The sequence below is a fragment of the Culex quinquefasciatus genome, chromosome 3, assembly GCF_015732765.1.
Source record: "Culex quinquefasciatus strain JHB chromosome 3, VPISU_Cqui_1.0_pri_paternal, whole genome shotgun sequence".
NCBI lineage: Eukaryota > Metazoa > Arthropoda > Insecta > Diptera > Culicidae > Culex > Culex quinquefasciatus.
The window spans coordinates 109614409-109632712 of NC_051863.1; the positions used below are offsets into that span (position 1 = coordinate 109614409).

The 18304-nt window shown below is 37.6% G+C and overlaps 1 protein-coding gene across 2 annotated transcripts in view; it reads left to right on the top strand.

Moving 5' to 3' along the window:
• The window catches only part of LOC6033487 (LIM/homeobox protein LMX-1.2), a 38642-nt gene extending 22033 nt beyond the window's left edge, over positions 1-16609 (top strand). Inside the window, exons 3-7 of one of the 2 annotated variants that reach the window (XM_038258711.1) lie at positions 2856-3076; positions 3146-3336; positions 3410-3581; positions 9474-9662; positions 16378-16609. In XM_038258711.1, the coding sequence (XP_038114639.1) occupies positions 2856-3076; positions 3146-3336; positions 3410-3581; positions 9474-9662; positions 16378-16391 (787 nt within the window). In that variant the 3' untranslated portion in view covers positions 16392-16609. Of the gene's footprint in view, positions 1-2855; positions 3077-3145; positions 3337-3409; positions 3595-9473; positions 9663-16377 lie in introns of those variants that run through there. The other variant, XM_038258712.1, reaches the window with a different exon arrangement.
• Positions 16610-18304: the final 1695 nt, after the last annotated feature.

Sequence of the window (18304 nt, forward strand, 5' to 3'; positions counted from 1 at the left end):
ATCCATTTTTAACAGTAATTTGCAAAAGCTATGAGAAAAAGTCAAACCAATCCTGGATGTCTATAGCACATTTTGAAGGGCTTCAAAAGACCATTCGAATGCATCTAAGAGAGTAGGAATTGATGAAGTTTTACGGAAATGCGAGAAATTTTAAGTTTTTTCATGTGTTTTAGACCTCAAACTTCAATGCCCGTTTTACCCCACTTCCCTTTGTCGTAGAGGGCTCATATTTGGCATGAGTTCATCTAATGTATAGACAAACAAACCCTGAAAGTTTCATCCAAATCGGAGCACCTCGATACGACCTCTAGAACAAACCGAGCAGAATTTACAAATACTGCCTCTTAACTAAACTTTATAATTTTCAATAGCGACTGATGGGACCCTAAGACGGATCGAATGAGACCAAAACGGTCCAAATCGGTTCAGCCAGTGCCGAGATAATCCAGTGCAATTTTTTTATCAACATCCCACCACACACACAGACATTTGCTCAAAATTTGATTCTGCGTCGATATGTTTACATGAAGGTGGGTCAAGGAGGTCAAGTTAAGAATTTCGTTTTTCGAGTGATTTTATAGCCTTTCCTCAGTAAGGTGGGAAGGCAAAAAGTTTTGTAAAGTTTACAGTAATTTTAGGTACCGTAAACCGGGGTGACTTTGATAGGATTTCAATTTATTTTTAGAATATTTTACAACAGGTAAGGTTTTTCTCAAGATTATTATTTTTAAAACATGTACTGGGATAGACCACACAAAGTCCATGCACTATTTCGGATTTTTTTTTCAGTAATGTTTAGGAAAATAGTTACGTTAAAAATTCTTAGTTTTAATTCCGGGGTGACTTTGATAGTCATAGTTTTTCTTGTTAAAATCATATTTATGATGTTCAAACTTTATTTGTACGCTAAATGTACCATCACTAAAGTAGCTGATAGAGTTTTTAAGAAAAAAAAAATGTTTATATTTACTTAACTAAGTTTATAAGCTTTTGTTAAAAAGTTGGAATTTTGCCTGAAATTTGTGAAAACTAGTTTTGTTTATAAAATTATCGATTTATATTGCATTTTATACTAAATTCGAAGCACGAAGCACAAGTTTTCACATTTTACATGAAGTTTGTTCAACTGAAATTGCCTATAAATTTGGAGATTTTTTTTTAATTGTGTATCAAAAACACATATTATTTATTATATCCAAACTTTTTCAACCTTCTCTTAGTGGAAAAATGTCCAAAAAATCCGAAAATGCATTCCGTTTTCCGATTAAAAATCATGTTTATTGAGAAAATCATGACACTTTGAGAAGTTTAAAATAATGACTTTCATGAACATTTTCTTAACTATAGTTAACTAACTTTCTAAACTTGTCAAAATTTTATGAAAAGTTCTTGTTGAGATACTTTGAACACTTCTCTACCACGGTCAGTATGTTTCTAAACCATTCCTTACGTATTTTAATTGTACTCTTCATTTTGAGGAAAAATCGCAAACCTATCAAAGTCACCCCGGCTATCAAAGTCACCCCGTTTTACGGTAAAAGAAATGTAAAACATTTTGAAATGAGGCATATAGTAAGCTACAAACAATGGTGCTTTATAACTCAACCCCGGTGGTTGGTCAAAAAAATCTAAAAATATGATGTCTTCGAAAAAATTGTTCAAATTTAATGAAAATCTTAGTTCCGAGAACTGGTAAGAATTGGATAGTTATTGCGCCTTTCACCGGTAAAAAAACTGAAACAGTTCCTTTTCTCCATACATTTTGACGATTATTCCCAAACAAACTTCAAGGGCTTAGAAGCAGGGGTTCCCGTGGTCAGAATGAGTTCTAATTTGGAATTTAGCCTAGTGATGTGTTGATCTTTGATTGGCCCAATTTGGACCACCCTAATGGTTACTTTTCAACAAAAGCGGCTTATTTGGAATTTTTCACATATACTGCTATTCTTCGCATAATTTTTCCATGTAATTTTTCGCCGATTTTGACTTTTCAACATTTTTATGTTTAGTTTGACCTATACTTTTAGAAAAACACATAAAATCTAGTACATTGTTCGGCAACTCATTGCAAACCATACCAAGTCTGTTTGTTCCATCGTTACACATCTACGCATACTGTTGTGTAGCAAGAGGATTACAAAAAAGTGCTTATCTGGGCGATTAGAGGCACATGGGGCTAATAGGGAACCCCGGGACAGTAATGCGCGGAAACACCGAAATCGGTCGAAAAATTGTAAACTCGTTTTTCTCAGTTGCACTTGCAGTGTAACGATATGTTGTAACTATTAATTCTATAAGCAAAGCAAAACGCGTAAACGTGAACAAAGTTTAAGCCGTCGGGACACAGGCAGAAACCTGTTCAACTTTCATGGCGGAAAATTCAATGAATCATAATAAAATGTGAACAGTTCCTTTCTGATTCCCGATGGCAAGAACCTTGTTCACGTTTGGGGGAACTCGTTATTTGCATGTTGTCATACTGCACTGCGATTAAGTTAGTAAAAATGTCCTGATTTTGAGTATCGGGCTTTTTTTTTTAAATTGAAATGTGCCATGTTCAAGGAAGTGAGGCCAATGATGAATAATTTCAAAGTTTGTGTTAGTTTTGGGACTATCTAAAACTCATGAGTTTCAATCAAAACTTTGGTTAAATAAAAACAATTTTACACGAGATGCCAAAGAGGGATGTTTTGCAAAAAACTTTGGCAGCTTAAATTTTCCAAACTTTTTTTTTCGCTTCACATTCATTACGAAGAATATAGACAAATATAATCGGAAAAATGAATTTCAATTCAATAAATTAAATTTATGTAAAAGCATTTATTATAATTTTGCGCTTGCTTCCACCTCCACAGGTTGTACGGCCGCAATCGATGTCTCGGCTGTGGCGAGAAAATTGGCGCCGATGAGCTGGTAATGCGCGCCCTCGACAACGTGTTCCATCTAAAGTGCTTCATCTGCGTCGTCTGCGGAATCCGGCTCCAGAAGGGCGATCAGTACGTCATCAAGCAGAGCCAGCTGTTCTGCCGGCCGGACTACGAGAAGGAGGTGGAAATGTTCCAGGGGTACAATTACGGTAAGGACAAATGCGTTTCAAAGCTTGTGTTTGTGCGTCATAACGAGCGTGATGGCCATTCCTCCGCAGATGATTACTGTTGTGATGATATATTCCAAACGCGGATCGACGGCCGACGGGGACCAAAACGGCCGCGAACCATCCTCACAACGCAGCAGCGCCGGGCCTTCAAGGCATCGTTCGAGGTGTCACCCAAGCCGTGCCGGAAGATACGCGAGGGCCTGGCCAAGGACACCGGGCTGAGCATTCGGATAGTACAGGTGAGGGTTAAACAGTAGCTAAGTTTGGGTTTAGGTCATGCTTTAACAAAATCAATGCACTTTATTTGGACAGGTTTGGTTCCAAAATCAGCGTGCCAAGATGAAAAAGATCCAGAAAAAGCAGCTGAAGGAGGGCAACAAGGGCAACCACAACAGCAACAGCAGCAGCAAAGGCAACGAGTCCCAGGACGAACTTTCCGAAAACGAAACCAAACTTTCGGTAAAGATTAAGGACGAAAACTCAAGTGAGTAAAACAGGTCAGAAAACAACCTTTAATGTACTAACCGTGGGAGGTGCAAAAGTTTTTGCAAAACAGTCTCGGTGTAACCGCAAAGAATGAGTTTGGTAAATAAAATACCAACCATTCTGGCAGCTTCCGCTCGGATACTAGCACCTCTACACATGCCCCGGAAGGAACAGCTTTTACGCCCTCGGTTTCCCCCACTTAACCCAGAGTCAGTCAGTCAGTCAGATGAACTTCCTCGACAACCGAAAAATCGACACCAGGACGACACGCACGGTGTCAAAAAGGTGTAAAGGAACTTTTCATTTACATTTCGGCATACTTTTGGCTCCGGGTGGAAATGTATTTTGACACTCTTCTCCGGGTGCCATTACTCTTTGTCAGGCTTTTTAGCCCAGAAGTGTGTTTGTGTACGAGTGTGTGTGTGTGGAAATAGCTACTTTCCAACCTTCCACATCCTCATTCCTTCTGTAATACCGGTAGGCACATACCTGACGCCTTGAAGTTGTTAGAAAGTCATTTGGAGTGGGGTGCACAAGTGTGGGAGATCAGGTGAAAGGTCGCTTTCACCGGGGCAGACGGTAATAACAAAATCCATGCCATTTCAATAACAAATACTGTTAAAATAACAAAAATTGTTATGGAATCTTCTTGAAAAATCATTTTTTGCATAAGGGTTTAATAACAGTTTATGTTATCATAACAAAATTTGTTATTGGTTTGATATTAGTTGAAAGCCAAAACAACTTTGGAATAACATTTTTTGTTATGGAAGAATACCGCCAACTGTTATTGGGATGATCGGATTAGTTGTTAAAATAACAAAAAATAATAACAAAGTTTTGTTCGAAGAATAACTTAAAATTTTATTGGTCCGTTATTTCAATAACAATCCAATAACAAAAAAATCATAACGACGAATAACAAATCCTGTTATAAATAACAAAAAATGTTATTGGCCTAGTATTTTCAAATATCAAAAAATGTTATTCCCAGGTTATTTCCGTCTGCTCGGGCACTCTGTTTTTTGAAGATGAGCAGTTCTCTAGGATTTCGGTCATTCGATTTTTAGTTGCTGAGATATTGACGATAGAAAATGGTGGGTTGTTTGGGTGAGACTTAGAAAACATCAATTTTCCTGTTTTTAAACATTTGCATGGCAATATCTCAGCAACTAAAGGTCGTATCCACAAAGTCCGAAGAAGCAAAATATAGAGAAGTTTCTCAGCTTTTCAAAAATATTTTTTCCTAAAGTGTGCAAACATGTGCACTAATTTAAAAAATTAAAAACTGCGACTATTTTCAAAAAAGTAACCTAAATATGGATTTAACTTGAAAACGGTGCACTTTATCAAAATTTTACTAAAGTACTTTTTGATTGCAAATTTGATTTTACATCGAAAAATGAAGTTGAAAAAATGTTGCGACCAATATTTCGATTTTTTGAAAAAATAAGTATTGATTAAAAAATTCATAACTCGGTCAATGATTTTTTGCACAACCTGGAAATTTCTGAAAAGTTGGCATTTTATGTCACCTAAAACATATCAAAAAATAAAAAAAAATAAAAATAGTGTTTTTTTTGCAAATCAAGTTTTAGTGATAAAAAGTTTAATAAAAAAATCACCAAATTTTTTTTTACCGTGTATCATTTTTTTCCAGTGTAGTCCGTATCCATACCTACAACTTTGCCGAAGATACCAAATCGATCAAAAAATTCCTTCAAAAGATACAGATTTTTGAATTTTCAGACATCATTTTTGTATGGACAGCTGCGAAATTTGTATGGAAAATTATATGGACAAACTAATGATGCAAAATGGCTTCTTTGGGCATACCGAAGGCACCAAAAAAGTTTCAGTCTGATTAAAAAAATACAAAAATTAAAATTGAAGAAAAAAGACCGATTTCGTAGAGAATTGCTCAGATGTAATAAATAAGATGACGAAGCTGTTTTAATGTTGTATTTTTTTTCTCAATTCATTTGTTGGTTTAGAAATTTGGCCCAAAATAAAAAGTTTAAAATCTAAATGCAAAAAATTGAGTTTGTTTATACAAAATTAAAATGAAATGCGCAAGGTGTGGACGCAACCAATCGGTTCCAACTTTTAGGGGGTTGTTTTGATGGCACAAAGGCACCGAAAAAGCTTTTTTTATTTACGTTATTTAATCTTCAACACAAAAAGTGTTATTCAATGTTTTGTATGATTTAAAATTCCTTGAAAAAACCATGGAAAAAATAGTGTTTAGCTAAAACAAATGTAAATTGTGTGTATTTTGTTGCGAAATTACGTTTGATTTCCTACAAGTTTGCCTTTGATCATTTTTTGATACGATGAAATGGCTTCGATTATTTAAATAACGAAAAAAAATCAACTCTGCATGATTTTTTAATTTTCATTTTTACTTAGGCCAATGTAAAATTTATTTGAAATGTTTGTAAATTATCACAAAAAATCAGGAGACAAAAGTATTTAACATTTATGACGCTTCCACCACTGATTTAAAACAAAGCCACTGTATCTCCTTGTGGAGAATGGATTTAGGACAATGATCAATATGGAGACTTTATGTGAAATTGTCTGGAAAATCGATTCCCGCGATTGGCGTTTGAAAATTTTCACGTTTAGACCAAATTTAACCAAACCCAGTTTAATGAATGATTTTTGTATTTTCAGGAGAGACTTATCATCTGGCATTTTTTGCGAGGCTTTTTGCATCATCTTAGGCTTTTTCCAAATAAACCAAATTTCTTTTAACTTAAACATCAAAAAATCTTATAAAAGCGGCGTGTTTTTTTCGAAACGCTCTATTTTCTACTCCAAAATGAGAATAATGTTGTAAACAATGGTTTTTCGACGGGTTTTGTTTGAAAATGTTTAGGTATGTTTAAATTTTTAATGTTCAATGCTTTAAAATGTTTGGTAGGTATTCTTCTGACTTAAAAAAAAAATGTTGTAAAAATCTTAGTAAAAATAGTTGTTTGAAATGTTTCGTAAAATGTTATAAAAAAGTAACCATAAAAAGTCAATTTTACTGAATTTTTATATAAAGTTACTAAACAAAGTTTTCACAATTTTAAATTTTTTTGGAACATCAATGTCAGGGTTGAAATGAGGACATTCTCCCGGAATAACATTTTTTGTTATGGAAGAATAACTCCAACTGTTATTAGGATGATAGGATTAGTTGTTAAAATAACAAAACATAATTACAAATGAGCAATTCTCTACCAAAACCGGAAATGGATTTTATTTATATTTTTTTATTTGGCTCAAACTTTGTGGGGACCTTCCCTATGACCAAATAAGCTATTTTGTGTCATTGGTTCACCCATACAAGTCTCCATACAATTTTGACTGCTGTCCATACAAAAATGGTATGTAAATATTCAAACAGCTGTAACTTTTGAGTGAATTTTCTGATCATATTGGTGTCTTTGACAAAGTTGTAGGTATTGTTGAAGACTATTGAGAAAAAATAGGTAGACGGAAAATAAATGCAGATTTTTTAATCAACTTTTTTTTTCACTAAAACTCAATTTCCCAAAATACGTATTTTTTTATTTTCGAGATTTTTTGATATGTTTTAGGGGAATTGAATTTGCAATCGAAAAGTACATTACAGATTTTTTGATAAAGGGCTCCGTTTTCAAGATATAGCCACCGAAAGTTTGATTTTAGCGAAATATTTGCAGTTTTTCGATTTTTAAAAATAGTGACCATAAGTGACCATTTCTAATTTTTTTTAAGTTTAGAAAATTTACTTGTCTAAGAGAAATTGAAGATTGGACCACGGGTTGCTGAGATAGAACCGCTTTAAGAAAAAGAAACATGGAAATTTCGTGAAATTTTCCGATCTTTTCGAAAAAACGTATTTTGAAAATTTTGAAATCAAGACTAGCATTTTATATGGGCGTAATATTCAATGTTTGGCCCTTTTAAAATGTTATTGATTTAAAAAAATTCAAAATATTTTTTTCGAAAAGATCGGAATATCACGAATGTTTCATACATTAACATTGAAAATCGGACCATTAGTTGCTGAGATATCGACATTAGAAAATGGTGGGTTGTTTTGGTGAGATTTAGAAAACTTAAATTTTCGTGTTTCTTTTTCTTAAAGTGGCTCTATCTGAGCAACCTGAGGTCCAATCTTCAATGTCTCTTAGACAATTTTATAGCAAATTTTCTGAACTTAAAAAAAATTAGAGATGGTCACTTATTGTCACTATTTTTAAAAATTGAAAAACTGCAAATATTTCGCTAAAATCAAACTTTCGGTGGTTATATCTTGAAAACGGAGCACTTTATCAAAAAATCTGAAAAGTACTTTTTGATTGCAAATTCAATTTGCATAAAAAAATAATGTCAGACTTGTTTTTGCATAAAACTTCGATTTTTTCCAAAAGTCACTATTTTTTCAAAAATTCAAAACTCGGCGGCAGATTTTTTGACCATGTTTCTCTATGGCTCAAAGTTGCGGATTTTTGTCCCCAAAAACATATCAAAAAATCTCGAAAATCAAAAAATACGTAAAATGCAATTTTTTTCCGTGTACCTATTTTTTCTCAATGGTCCTCAACAATACCTACAACTGCCGATGACATCAATATGATCAGAAAATTCAGTCAAAAGTTACAGCTGTTTGAATATTTACATACCATTTTTGTATGGACAGCAATCAAAATTGTATGGAGACTTGTATGGGTGAACCAATGACACAAAATAGCTTATTTGGTCATAGGAAAGGCCCCCACAAAGTTTGAGTCAAATAAAAAAATACAAAAAAATGGTCGAAATCGGCCTATATATGGATTTAACTTGAAAACGGTGCACTTTATCAAAATTTTACTGAAGTACTTTTTGATTGAAAATTTGATTTTACATCGAAAAATCTAGTTGAAAAATTTTTGCGACCAATATTTCGATTTTTTGAAAAAATCTGTATTGAATAAAAAAATCATAACTCGGTCAATCCTGTTATAAAATGTTAGGTATTGGCCTAGTATTTTCAAATATCAAAAAATGTTATTCCCAAGTTATTTCCGTCTGTTCGTGGTAAGTTTACTAAAATTTTAGCTATTGTAACAGCGAATAATGTTTCCCTACAGGGCTGTACGGGCAATTTTTTGATACACTGTATACATATTTGACAGTTGCCTCACCTTGTCACCTTATCTCTTAGACAAAAATATAACTCATCGACTAAAAGCATACGGAAACCACCCTCACAAAACACTTCTCCCGTCGAATGCCGTGAGTGGTTCATAAAGTTTCATAAAAGTCAAAAACTCGTGAAATATGCTGAAACAATGACCGATTGTGTCATCACCGTTAAGGGTTCGCGAAATGGCGCGCTCTGTGAAAAACACCCTTGCAAAAAAGAAAAGGACTCATTTCACGCGGGGGACTTATTGAAATGGAAATTTTCATGCTGAGTGAAGGGGGGAGGAAAATGGCTAGACAGCATTCGAGAATAGAGTCGTTCACACATATTCGTATTTCCCCGCTTGGTTCACTGCTCAGTGCACACACATACTGTGGCATTATTTTCCTATTAGGAAGCTGAAGGGTGGATTTTCACTTGTCGTCGAGTTGTTCGCATTGGCCTGCGGAAAATCTTTCAACCGTCGGAAAAGTCGGCAAAACTTTGGCCACACAATAATGGCTGACTGGCGGGAAGAAAAGTGGGGCGCGTGCGTCGTATGTGTGGCCACAATCGATGCGAAAAGTTTTGCCATTCGGAGAAGGGGATTTCCGTCTTTTCTTGTTCTTACTTTTTTGGAGTCGCCATTATCGATTGGACATGATCTTGAAGATGATGGCGGCAAATTAATTGGCTGATCCGTGACGCGTTTTCTTTGGCTTTTTCTTTTGAATTTGTTTCCAGGATCAAATAATTATCTCCATGACAGCTGCAGTGACACCGAGGGAGGCATCAACGATAACGATTCGTTTGGGTCCCGGATCAGTTCGGGTGCGGAGGCATTCAAGCCGGTCAAGGAGGAGCTGGAAATGGACGAGGAATACTTTCGACTGATGAATGCGGCGACGAGATTTGGCGGGAAGGCGTTTGATGGTAGGTTTACAGTGATATTATTTGTTTTTTTAAATATAACTTTCCAAGTAGCATCTCGCAACAACAATTTTACTAAGTACGATTCTTGTTGTGATGCAATATTTAGCGCTTTTGACATGTTTAATCTTGATTTTAATGTTTTCAAATATTTTTTTTCGAGGAGATCAGAACATTTCAATTTTTAATATTGAAAACTTGACCTTTAGTTGTTAAGATATTGGTACTGGAAATGGGGGCTTATTGGGTGAGACTTAAAAACTTCAATCCGCTGTATCAGTAAACAGATGTTCTATCTATAAAAACTCTTAGATTTTATATGGACACTATTTTTAAACATCGTAATTTTATTTTATTTTGAGTCTAACTTTAAACATCTAATGAATATTTCTGTAAAATACTTTTCAATTGCAAATTTGACTATTAATTGAAAACTGAAGCCTAAAAAATTTTAAGCAATCATTTATATTAAAATTAACAAAGCTCTACGGCAAAATTTTGGTCCGTACTTTTCTATGGCATAAATGTAACGTAAACTGGGGTGACTTAGATAGGTTTCAGATTTTTCCGAAATATGAAGAGTTCAAATTAAATATATACAGGGTCAGTATGATTCCATACCATTCCGTCTGATTTATTTTGCACGCTGCACCAAACCGAAGTGCGCATCACTTCAGTTGCGCGAAAAAATCTATTAAGCCGATAAAAAATGTTGTGGTTTGTCATTAGTGTCTACAGCCTATGGCGCAAAAACCGTGACAGGTTGCGCTCGTATTTTGATTTTTGTCTGCTTTCACAATAATTTGAACTTTTAATTTTGCGCAAAAATCTAAAACCTATCAAAGTTTCCCTGGTTATCAATGTCACTCCGGTTTACGGTAGCGTGTTTTTGTCCCCTAAAACATATTTTAAAAGTTAAAAAAAAAAAAACAAACAAAAAATACGCGGTTCTTGGATTAGAGTACTCATTTTTGCCTTCCTCACCTCAATGAAGAAAGGCTATAAAATCACTCGAAAAATGAACTTCTTAATTTGGCAACCCAGACCCACCTTCACACATCGACTCAGGGCCAAAATCTGAGCAAACTTATGTGTGTGTTGTGGGATGTTGATCAAAAGATTGTCACTCGATTATCTCAGCACTGGCTGAGCTGTTTTGGACCGAATTGGTCTCATTTGATTTATCTTGGGGTTCCATAAGTGTGTCCACTTAAGTGTTATTTTAACACTTTTTCAGGCTGGATCTCAGATATTTTGATGAAAATTTTGTCCGGATCTATCATGCGACCTATCGTTGGATGGGTATTCAAAAAACATTTCCAAAGAGTCAAAAAGAATGAAGATCTGACAACCCCATCAATAGTTATGATTAATCAATTGTTAGTCAAACAAATTTGGAGGCGGATCTCAAATATTTTGATGAAAATGATAAAAATGGAAACGAAAACGTGCAAACTATCGTTGGATGCACAATAGATTGAAAATCTCTGGAGCAACATTTGAAAGGGGCGGTACGACAAAAACGGAATTACACGTGGAATTACGGAACGGAATTACGGTGGAATTTCATCACACGTGTTTAAATGGGACGAAATGCCGTAAGAGCAATGTCGTACCGCCCCTTTCAAATGTTGCTCCAGATCTGACAACCATTTCAAAATTAGGATTAGGAAGGCACCAACCACCTTAAAGTGGATTAAGTAACGTTTTTTTAAATATCTACAACTTTGTCGAAGACACTAAATTGATCAGAAAATTCCATGTGCCCCCTTTCGACAGATATTTGCTCTTTTTTTGGGGGTCATTCACAAATACCGTAATCCAACATTTTCTCATGCGATAGTACCACCAGTGATCGACCGCCTGTCCATTTAAAAGCCTTTTTTAAACATTGAAGTACCGTAAAAGGGGGGGACTTTGATAGGTTTGAAATTTTTCCGCAAACTGAAGAGTACAAATTAAATACGTACGGAATGGTATGGAATCATTCTGACCGTGGCAGAGAAGTGTTCAAAGTACTTCTAGAAGTAGTTTTCATAAAATTTTGAAAAGTTTAAAAAGTTAGTTGACTATAATTAAGAAAACGTTGATAAATAGCATTATTTTAATATTCTCAAAGTGTCATGATTTGCTCAATAAATCTGATTTCGAATCAAAAATAGAAAGCATTTTCGGATTCTTTGAAGGTAAAATACGCTTTTGGAAATAATTGATATTAACTTAAAACTTTCCCATTTTCTTAGCATTTTCAGTAGAACAAATTTCATATAATATGGGAAAACTTGTGATTCTGGCTTCGATTTCAGTTTAATATTCAGTTCGGTTTCAGTTCAGTGCAATATGATTCGATAATTTTATAAACCAAACTAGTTCTAACGAATTTTATGCAATTTTTTACTTTTTAACAATTTTAGCTGAAATTTATTTGTATTTTGTTAAAAAGCTTATAAACTTAGTAAACTAATTTTACACATTGCTTTTTTTTCTTAAATACTGTATTAGGAACCTTAGTAGTGGTACATTTGACTTAAAAATAGAATTTTTATGCATTAAATTAGATTTTTACACGAATATTTATGATTTTAGTCACCCCGGAATTCAATTTTAGAATTTTCAAAGCAACTATTTTTTTAAACACTACACGGAAAGGGGATCCATCGCCAAATCGCGATAAAGTTCGCTAAAACTAGCGAAAAATGTCGCTAATTTCTCAGCATGCACAAAAATTACCTGGAATCGCTAATTTTTTTCGCTGGTTTGGAAACCGATGAAATTTTACCAAACCAGTGAAAAAAAAAACACTAGTTTGGTGAAAAATGTCGCTGTTTGGGGGATCAGTTTTGCTAGAATCAGAAAATTTTCTCGCTGGTTTGGAAAAAGCGGCAGGGCACCAAAATCAATCAGGAGATTATTGTACTGGTTTTGGGAAACAATTCGCTGGTCCAGCGGATTTCTTCACTGGACCAGTGTTCTTTTACGCTGGATCAGCGTTTTCTATCGCTGACGTCCGGGTTTTTTTCCGGCGGCAGCAGCTCGTACCAAAATCAACCAGTAGATTATTGTGCTGGTTTTGGGAAACAATTCGCTGGTCCAGCGGATTTCTTCACTGGACCAGTGTTCTTTTACGCTGGATCAGCGTTTTCTATCGCTGACGTCCGGGTTTTTTTCCGGCGGCAGCAGCTCGTACCAAAATCAACCAGGAGATTATTCTACTGGTTTCGGCGAAAAATCCGCTGGTTCAGCGAATGTTTCCACTGGACCAGTGTTTTTTTGCACTGGATCAGCGTTTTTATCACCGACGTTTGTTTTTTTGTTTTGGCGGCAGAAGCCTATGCCAAAATAAACCAGAGGATTTGAGAACCAGAGATTAATTGGGAATCGTGTAAAGATTTCGCAGTAACGGAAGCAGAATTAAAAGAAAGTCCAGCCAGGTTGTACTTACTTGCCACAGCACAAACTGTTCCGCGGCCATGGTCAAGTTCCTCGCCTACGATTCTTGCTGCCACCTGCGACAATTTGTGCACTCATCTATGCAGCAGTACAAATACATCTCCAGCTTCACTGCACCGTATTTTTCTGCTGCGAGAACTTTATGGAAACGTGCTTCTTTTCATTAAAAAGAACCATCACCTGTTGAGTATGTATTTTAATGCTGAACACTTGATGCAGAACTTTATCATGCTTTTTTTGTTTTGAAAAAAACCCCTAAAGCAATTCGATTGCCACAAATCGCTTCCAAACGTGAACAATAACAAACATTTATGACGGCTGTCGGAAGGATGTGTATCAAACCAGCGAAAACTTTCGCTGGAAAAGAAACCGTTTCGGAAATAACAAACCAGCGAAACCAAGTTGCTGAATTTGATTTCGCGCAGCCACCTTTTTTCAGCGAAAAATTTCGCTGGTTTAGAGAAAAATTTCGCTGATATCAGCAAAACCAACCCAGCAAAATTCGGTCGCTGGTTTGGCGATCGATCCCCTTTCCGTGTATTGAAAAAACTTTTTATCAAAAATAGTGCATGCACCTTGTGTGGTTTACCCCAGTAGGGTAGGGTAGTCATCAATGAGACACTTTTGGTTTTAACAATCAATGATATTTGTGTTTTTTTTCACCAACATGTTTCAATGAGCTTTTTGTTGCATTTTCTTTCTTCGAATGTGTTCTAACATTGCCCAAAATATGAGGTCGATATGACGTCTACAGCCAGAGTTATTCAACTGTCTCATTGTAGACGCACTTGGCAGGAACAATGAGACAGCTGCACGGAGAAAAAAGAGTTCGCAAAATCGTGTAACTGTTGCAAAACTAGGCCAAAGACTAGCTCAGGTTAAGGGCATGAGACACTTAAGGGTTAATCTAAGGGTCGGCTGCGCTACGGTGGTCAACAGAGGAGATCGCGGACAAGGACTTAAACGTTCACTTTTCTTTGTAGGTCGGGTTCAATAATTTAATAAATAGTAATTCGTTTTAAAGTGTTTTATTGTAAGTGTATGTGTGTGTATGTGAAGGGAGGGGGTTTAGACACTGCCGGTACGTACCGCTGCTACCTTGACGACAACGACTTCTGGGCCGAATCCGTTCGGCCGGCGAGCGCTCGCGTACTGGTGGACACCGGTTCTCCGGAACAGTGTCGACGGTGGTGGTGGTGGTGGTGTAGAGCACGGCTGGAATCTCAGGCCTTCCCTCTTTGACGCAATCGGGCGACCTGGGACCTGCCCAATCCGGCCAACCCGAGAGGGAAAACGCTCCTTGGGAATTAGGACCTTCCGGTCCGAGCGTGCTCCTTGGTGTTGATGGCCACCCTGGCCAGAGCAAAACGACGATCCTTGACGGGTTAGACGTAGCAGCTGGCTCCTCCGCTCTTACTACTGCTAGGCCGAGAGTGTGCGATCGGGGTGACGGACCAGCTTCCTACTGACCGACAAAATGGCCGTTAAACGGCAACACAAAAGGTCCTGTGGACGGGGAGTAGTGAGTGGATTTCTAGCTGTACTCTTTAGCGTAAGTCAGCTAGTCACATCGTCCTTGTTGCAGAGCCGTACTGCAGGGCGTAAACGTACCTGGCGATGTAGGGTGCTTCGCGCACAATTTCCACCTTGCACTCACTACTAATTTTAGCTCTACGAATTAACGTCTTGATCGCACACTTGCCTGAGGGGAATAGACCGATGGCGGCCTTCCCTAGATTCCTTTAAGCCTCCGATGCCAGTGACACGGCATGACGTCACAGAGGGAGGTCACACCACCCTCTGGAGTCGTTCCATTTTCCACCCACCGGAGTTGGATTCTGTAGTTTGTTATTCTTGTTGATATTGGTCCCACCTTGTTGTTGTGTTGTATCAGTGTGTTAACAAATTGTGTTTTTCAATCGTTTTGTACCAAATCCCTACTAGCTGATTTATAATTTCATTTATTTCCTTTTCCCTACTAACCATAACCTCAAAGATCGTGAACGTTCGTATTTATTTATTTATAAGTAAAGGAAACCTGTAACAACGGTTACACTATCCCCACTTCGGTTAATAATTGAACTGGTTAAGTTCAATTATTATAACCAACGGAAAACTATCACTCAACTTTGAAAGCTATAAAATGGTTAAGTAGAACTTGTTTTACCGCGTAGTAGTTGAAAATCGATCAAAATAATAACAATCACAAAATAAATAACGAATTAAAATGAATAAATTAACTGAGCATGCAAACAAACAAATTTAAAATAATAATAAAAATTATCCCGAAAATTGGGTAGACAACTCTATATTATGCTGCGCAGCAAAACTACAATCATGCAATATCTACGATTTATTTACATTTTAGATCACTTTCGATCCATAAGGGGTGATTCAAATCAAAATAATCTAAACCCCTGCTGCACACTGTCCTGCAGTTGACAGAGTGCAAAACGTCAACGTCACTGTCATCTCACCGAACTGTCACCAGCATAACTGTTTGTAAACAAAGCAGTTAGCTGTAGTTCGGTTCGATATGTGACCGCAAACATTTTTATCGGTGGTTTATGGCCAATAGCCACCGATTTGACGAACGGTATGTTCTGGTAAGTACGTACTTTCATAGATTCACACGAAGAACCTCTTCGTTAAAAACGTTTTCTTCACATTTCAGCTCAATTAATGAGTGAAAGTGGCGGGTGTTTTGCTGCCAGATCTGGTTCTTCCCGAGGAAGAACAGACTGCAGAAACCCCAATAATCCCGGGATTACCGTGATGGCTATCTTGCCAAGCAAGAAGCACAACAGGTAAGTGTTTACACATTAAAAAGTTGCAACTAAAATTTGATCAATTAAGATCGTAAAAATGGTGATTTAATGATCGTAACCATTTCAATTTTGACCATGCAGGTCGTTAGGCACTTCACTCGCGACAGCTCCACAGTCGACACTCAGACAAAGGGCGAACATGACAATCCCTTAGCCTTCTGTCGATCTGCCAGTGCAACTATGAAGTCCCAACATAAACATAGTTGGCACGCTCTCTTTGTTTACAGCGGTACCACTACTAAACTGATTGACTCATTTATCACGACTAGGGTGTTCAATACCCGCCAGTCTTATGAGTAAAAGTTCACAAAATGTTTTCAAACAAACAAATATAAAAATCTTTCAGACAAACAAATAAATTAACGAATATTTCAATAAATTAACACAAATGCAACATTTATAGTACGGTGTAATGAATTTTTGCTTTTTCTATCTTTCAGATGCAATCCGGTAATCACTCCTGGAACTGGCCGGTCGGTGAACGATCGAGGACTATGACGAGTTCCGAGGGAAACAATTTAACCCCTCGCCAACTACTAACGCCCTGTCTCGCCAACCTATGGCCAACCCAGAGGATCACTGCGGATGCTCCTAGATTTAATTGAGAAAATTTAATAAAGTTTTTGAATAAATTTGGCGGAGAACCTTTCCAGTTCTTCCGCAATCGGGTAATCGGGATCAACGACGAGCAACTCCGAAATCATTGCCCTAATCTTGGCGTAATCCGGGTCCTCATCTTCAGTTCCGTTCAACAGATTGTTGACGAATTCTTTGGCTTGTTCCTTGATTTCGTTAGTAGGTTCCTTCTTTTTCTTGGTTTTGCGGTGTTTGGATTCGTTCGTGGGGTTTGGTCGGTTCATCGGGGAATGTACACCCGAATCAGACGACCTTTCCTTTTCATTCTTAGTTTTCTTTTTCTTTCCTTGTTGTTTCTTAAGTTCCGGTCGCTTCTTCGGGGACATTCCCGCCGATTCCGACGACTTAATCTTCTTCTTCTTGGCCTTCCTGGCCGGCGATCTCTCCAGGGAAGACGACTTGCCTGGATCAGACGATCGTCCCTCGCCGGTATCCGACCGACGGTTCCTACCTTGGGCCTGGCACACGAATCGTACCGCCCGTGCGTCCCGATCCCCAGAATCGGAACCTGAGGTCAATGAAGGACCTCGCTGTTCCGTGGGTGGATCATCGGACGAAGCCGACACCGATGTCGGCGGCTGTCTTGAGGTGACGGCCTCAAGAGCTAAGTTCAGCTCGCGCCGGAACATGGTAACCAACCGGGTAATCTTGGCGACGTCCACCGGCTTCACGGTTCCTTCCGCGCGTAGTTGCTGGAGAAACTCCAGACTGAATTCCACATCTTGTACTGCCCTGTGAAGAGGGTAATTCTTGTGGCCTGGGTCGACAGGACAGGCCATCTCGGACGAACCTTCCACGTCCGAGCAGTCCGCGTCGTACTCCTGGTCTTGCCACTCCATCTTTCCGTATTCTGTTTTGTTCTTCTCTTTCATCGTTCGTACTCGCGTGAGTAGGACTAGTGTGCACAATAAACAATATCAATTACCGACGGCCGATCGGCGGCTAAACGATCGGTGCTCGTCGCGAAGTGCAACGCAAGATTTTGTTGTTATTTTGTTTGCTCTTCGTGTGCTGATTTAACAGTATGTATCGCTCAGGACCTTTTTGTTAATGAAATGCTATTCAATTTTAATTTGTTATTCTAGGGATGTTCATCAAATCAATTTTAAACTTCTAAATAAATATTTTCGTATTCAAATACCACCACTTTAACACAAACAAAATTAAATAATATATTTTCTAGGCAACCTAAGTAGAAGTTAAAGACGGATCCTACTCATCAAATGAAGTGTGATGAGTATTCTCCTCCCGCTCGAGTTGAAAATTTGATTAAAAATTTTGAATCGATCCTCTGCTGATTTTCGCGATTTTGTGTTGGGTGCCAATTGTAACTATTGCAATAACTAGGCCAAAGACTAGCTCAGGTTAAGGGCATGAGACACTTAAGGGTTAATCTAAGGGTCGGCTGCGCTACGGTGGTCAACAGAGGAGATCGCGGACAAGGACTTAAACGTTCACTTTTCTTTGTAGGTCGGGTTCAATAATTTAATAAATAGTAATTCGTTTTAAAGTGTTTTATTGTAAGTGTATGTGTGTGTATGTGAAGGGAGGGGGTTTAGACACTGCCGGTACGTACCGCTGCTACCTTGACGACAACGACTTCTGGGCCGAATCCGTTCGGCCGGCGAGCGCTCGCGTACTGGTGGACACCGGTTCTCCGGAACAGTGTCGACGGTGGTGGTGGTGGTGGTGTAGAGCACGGCTGGAATCTCAGGCCTTCCCTCTTTGACG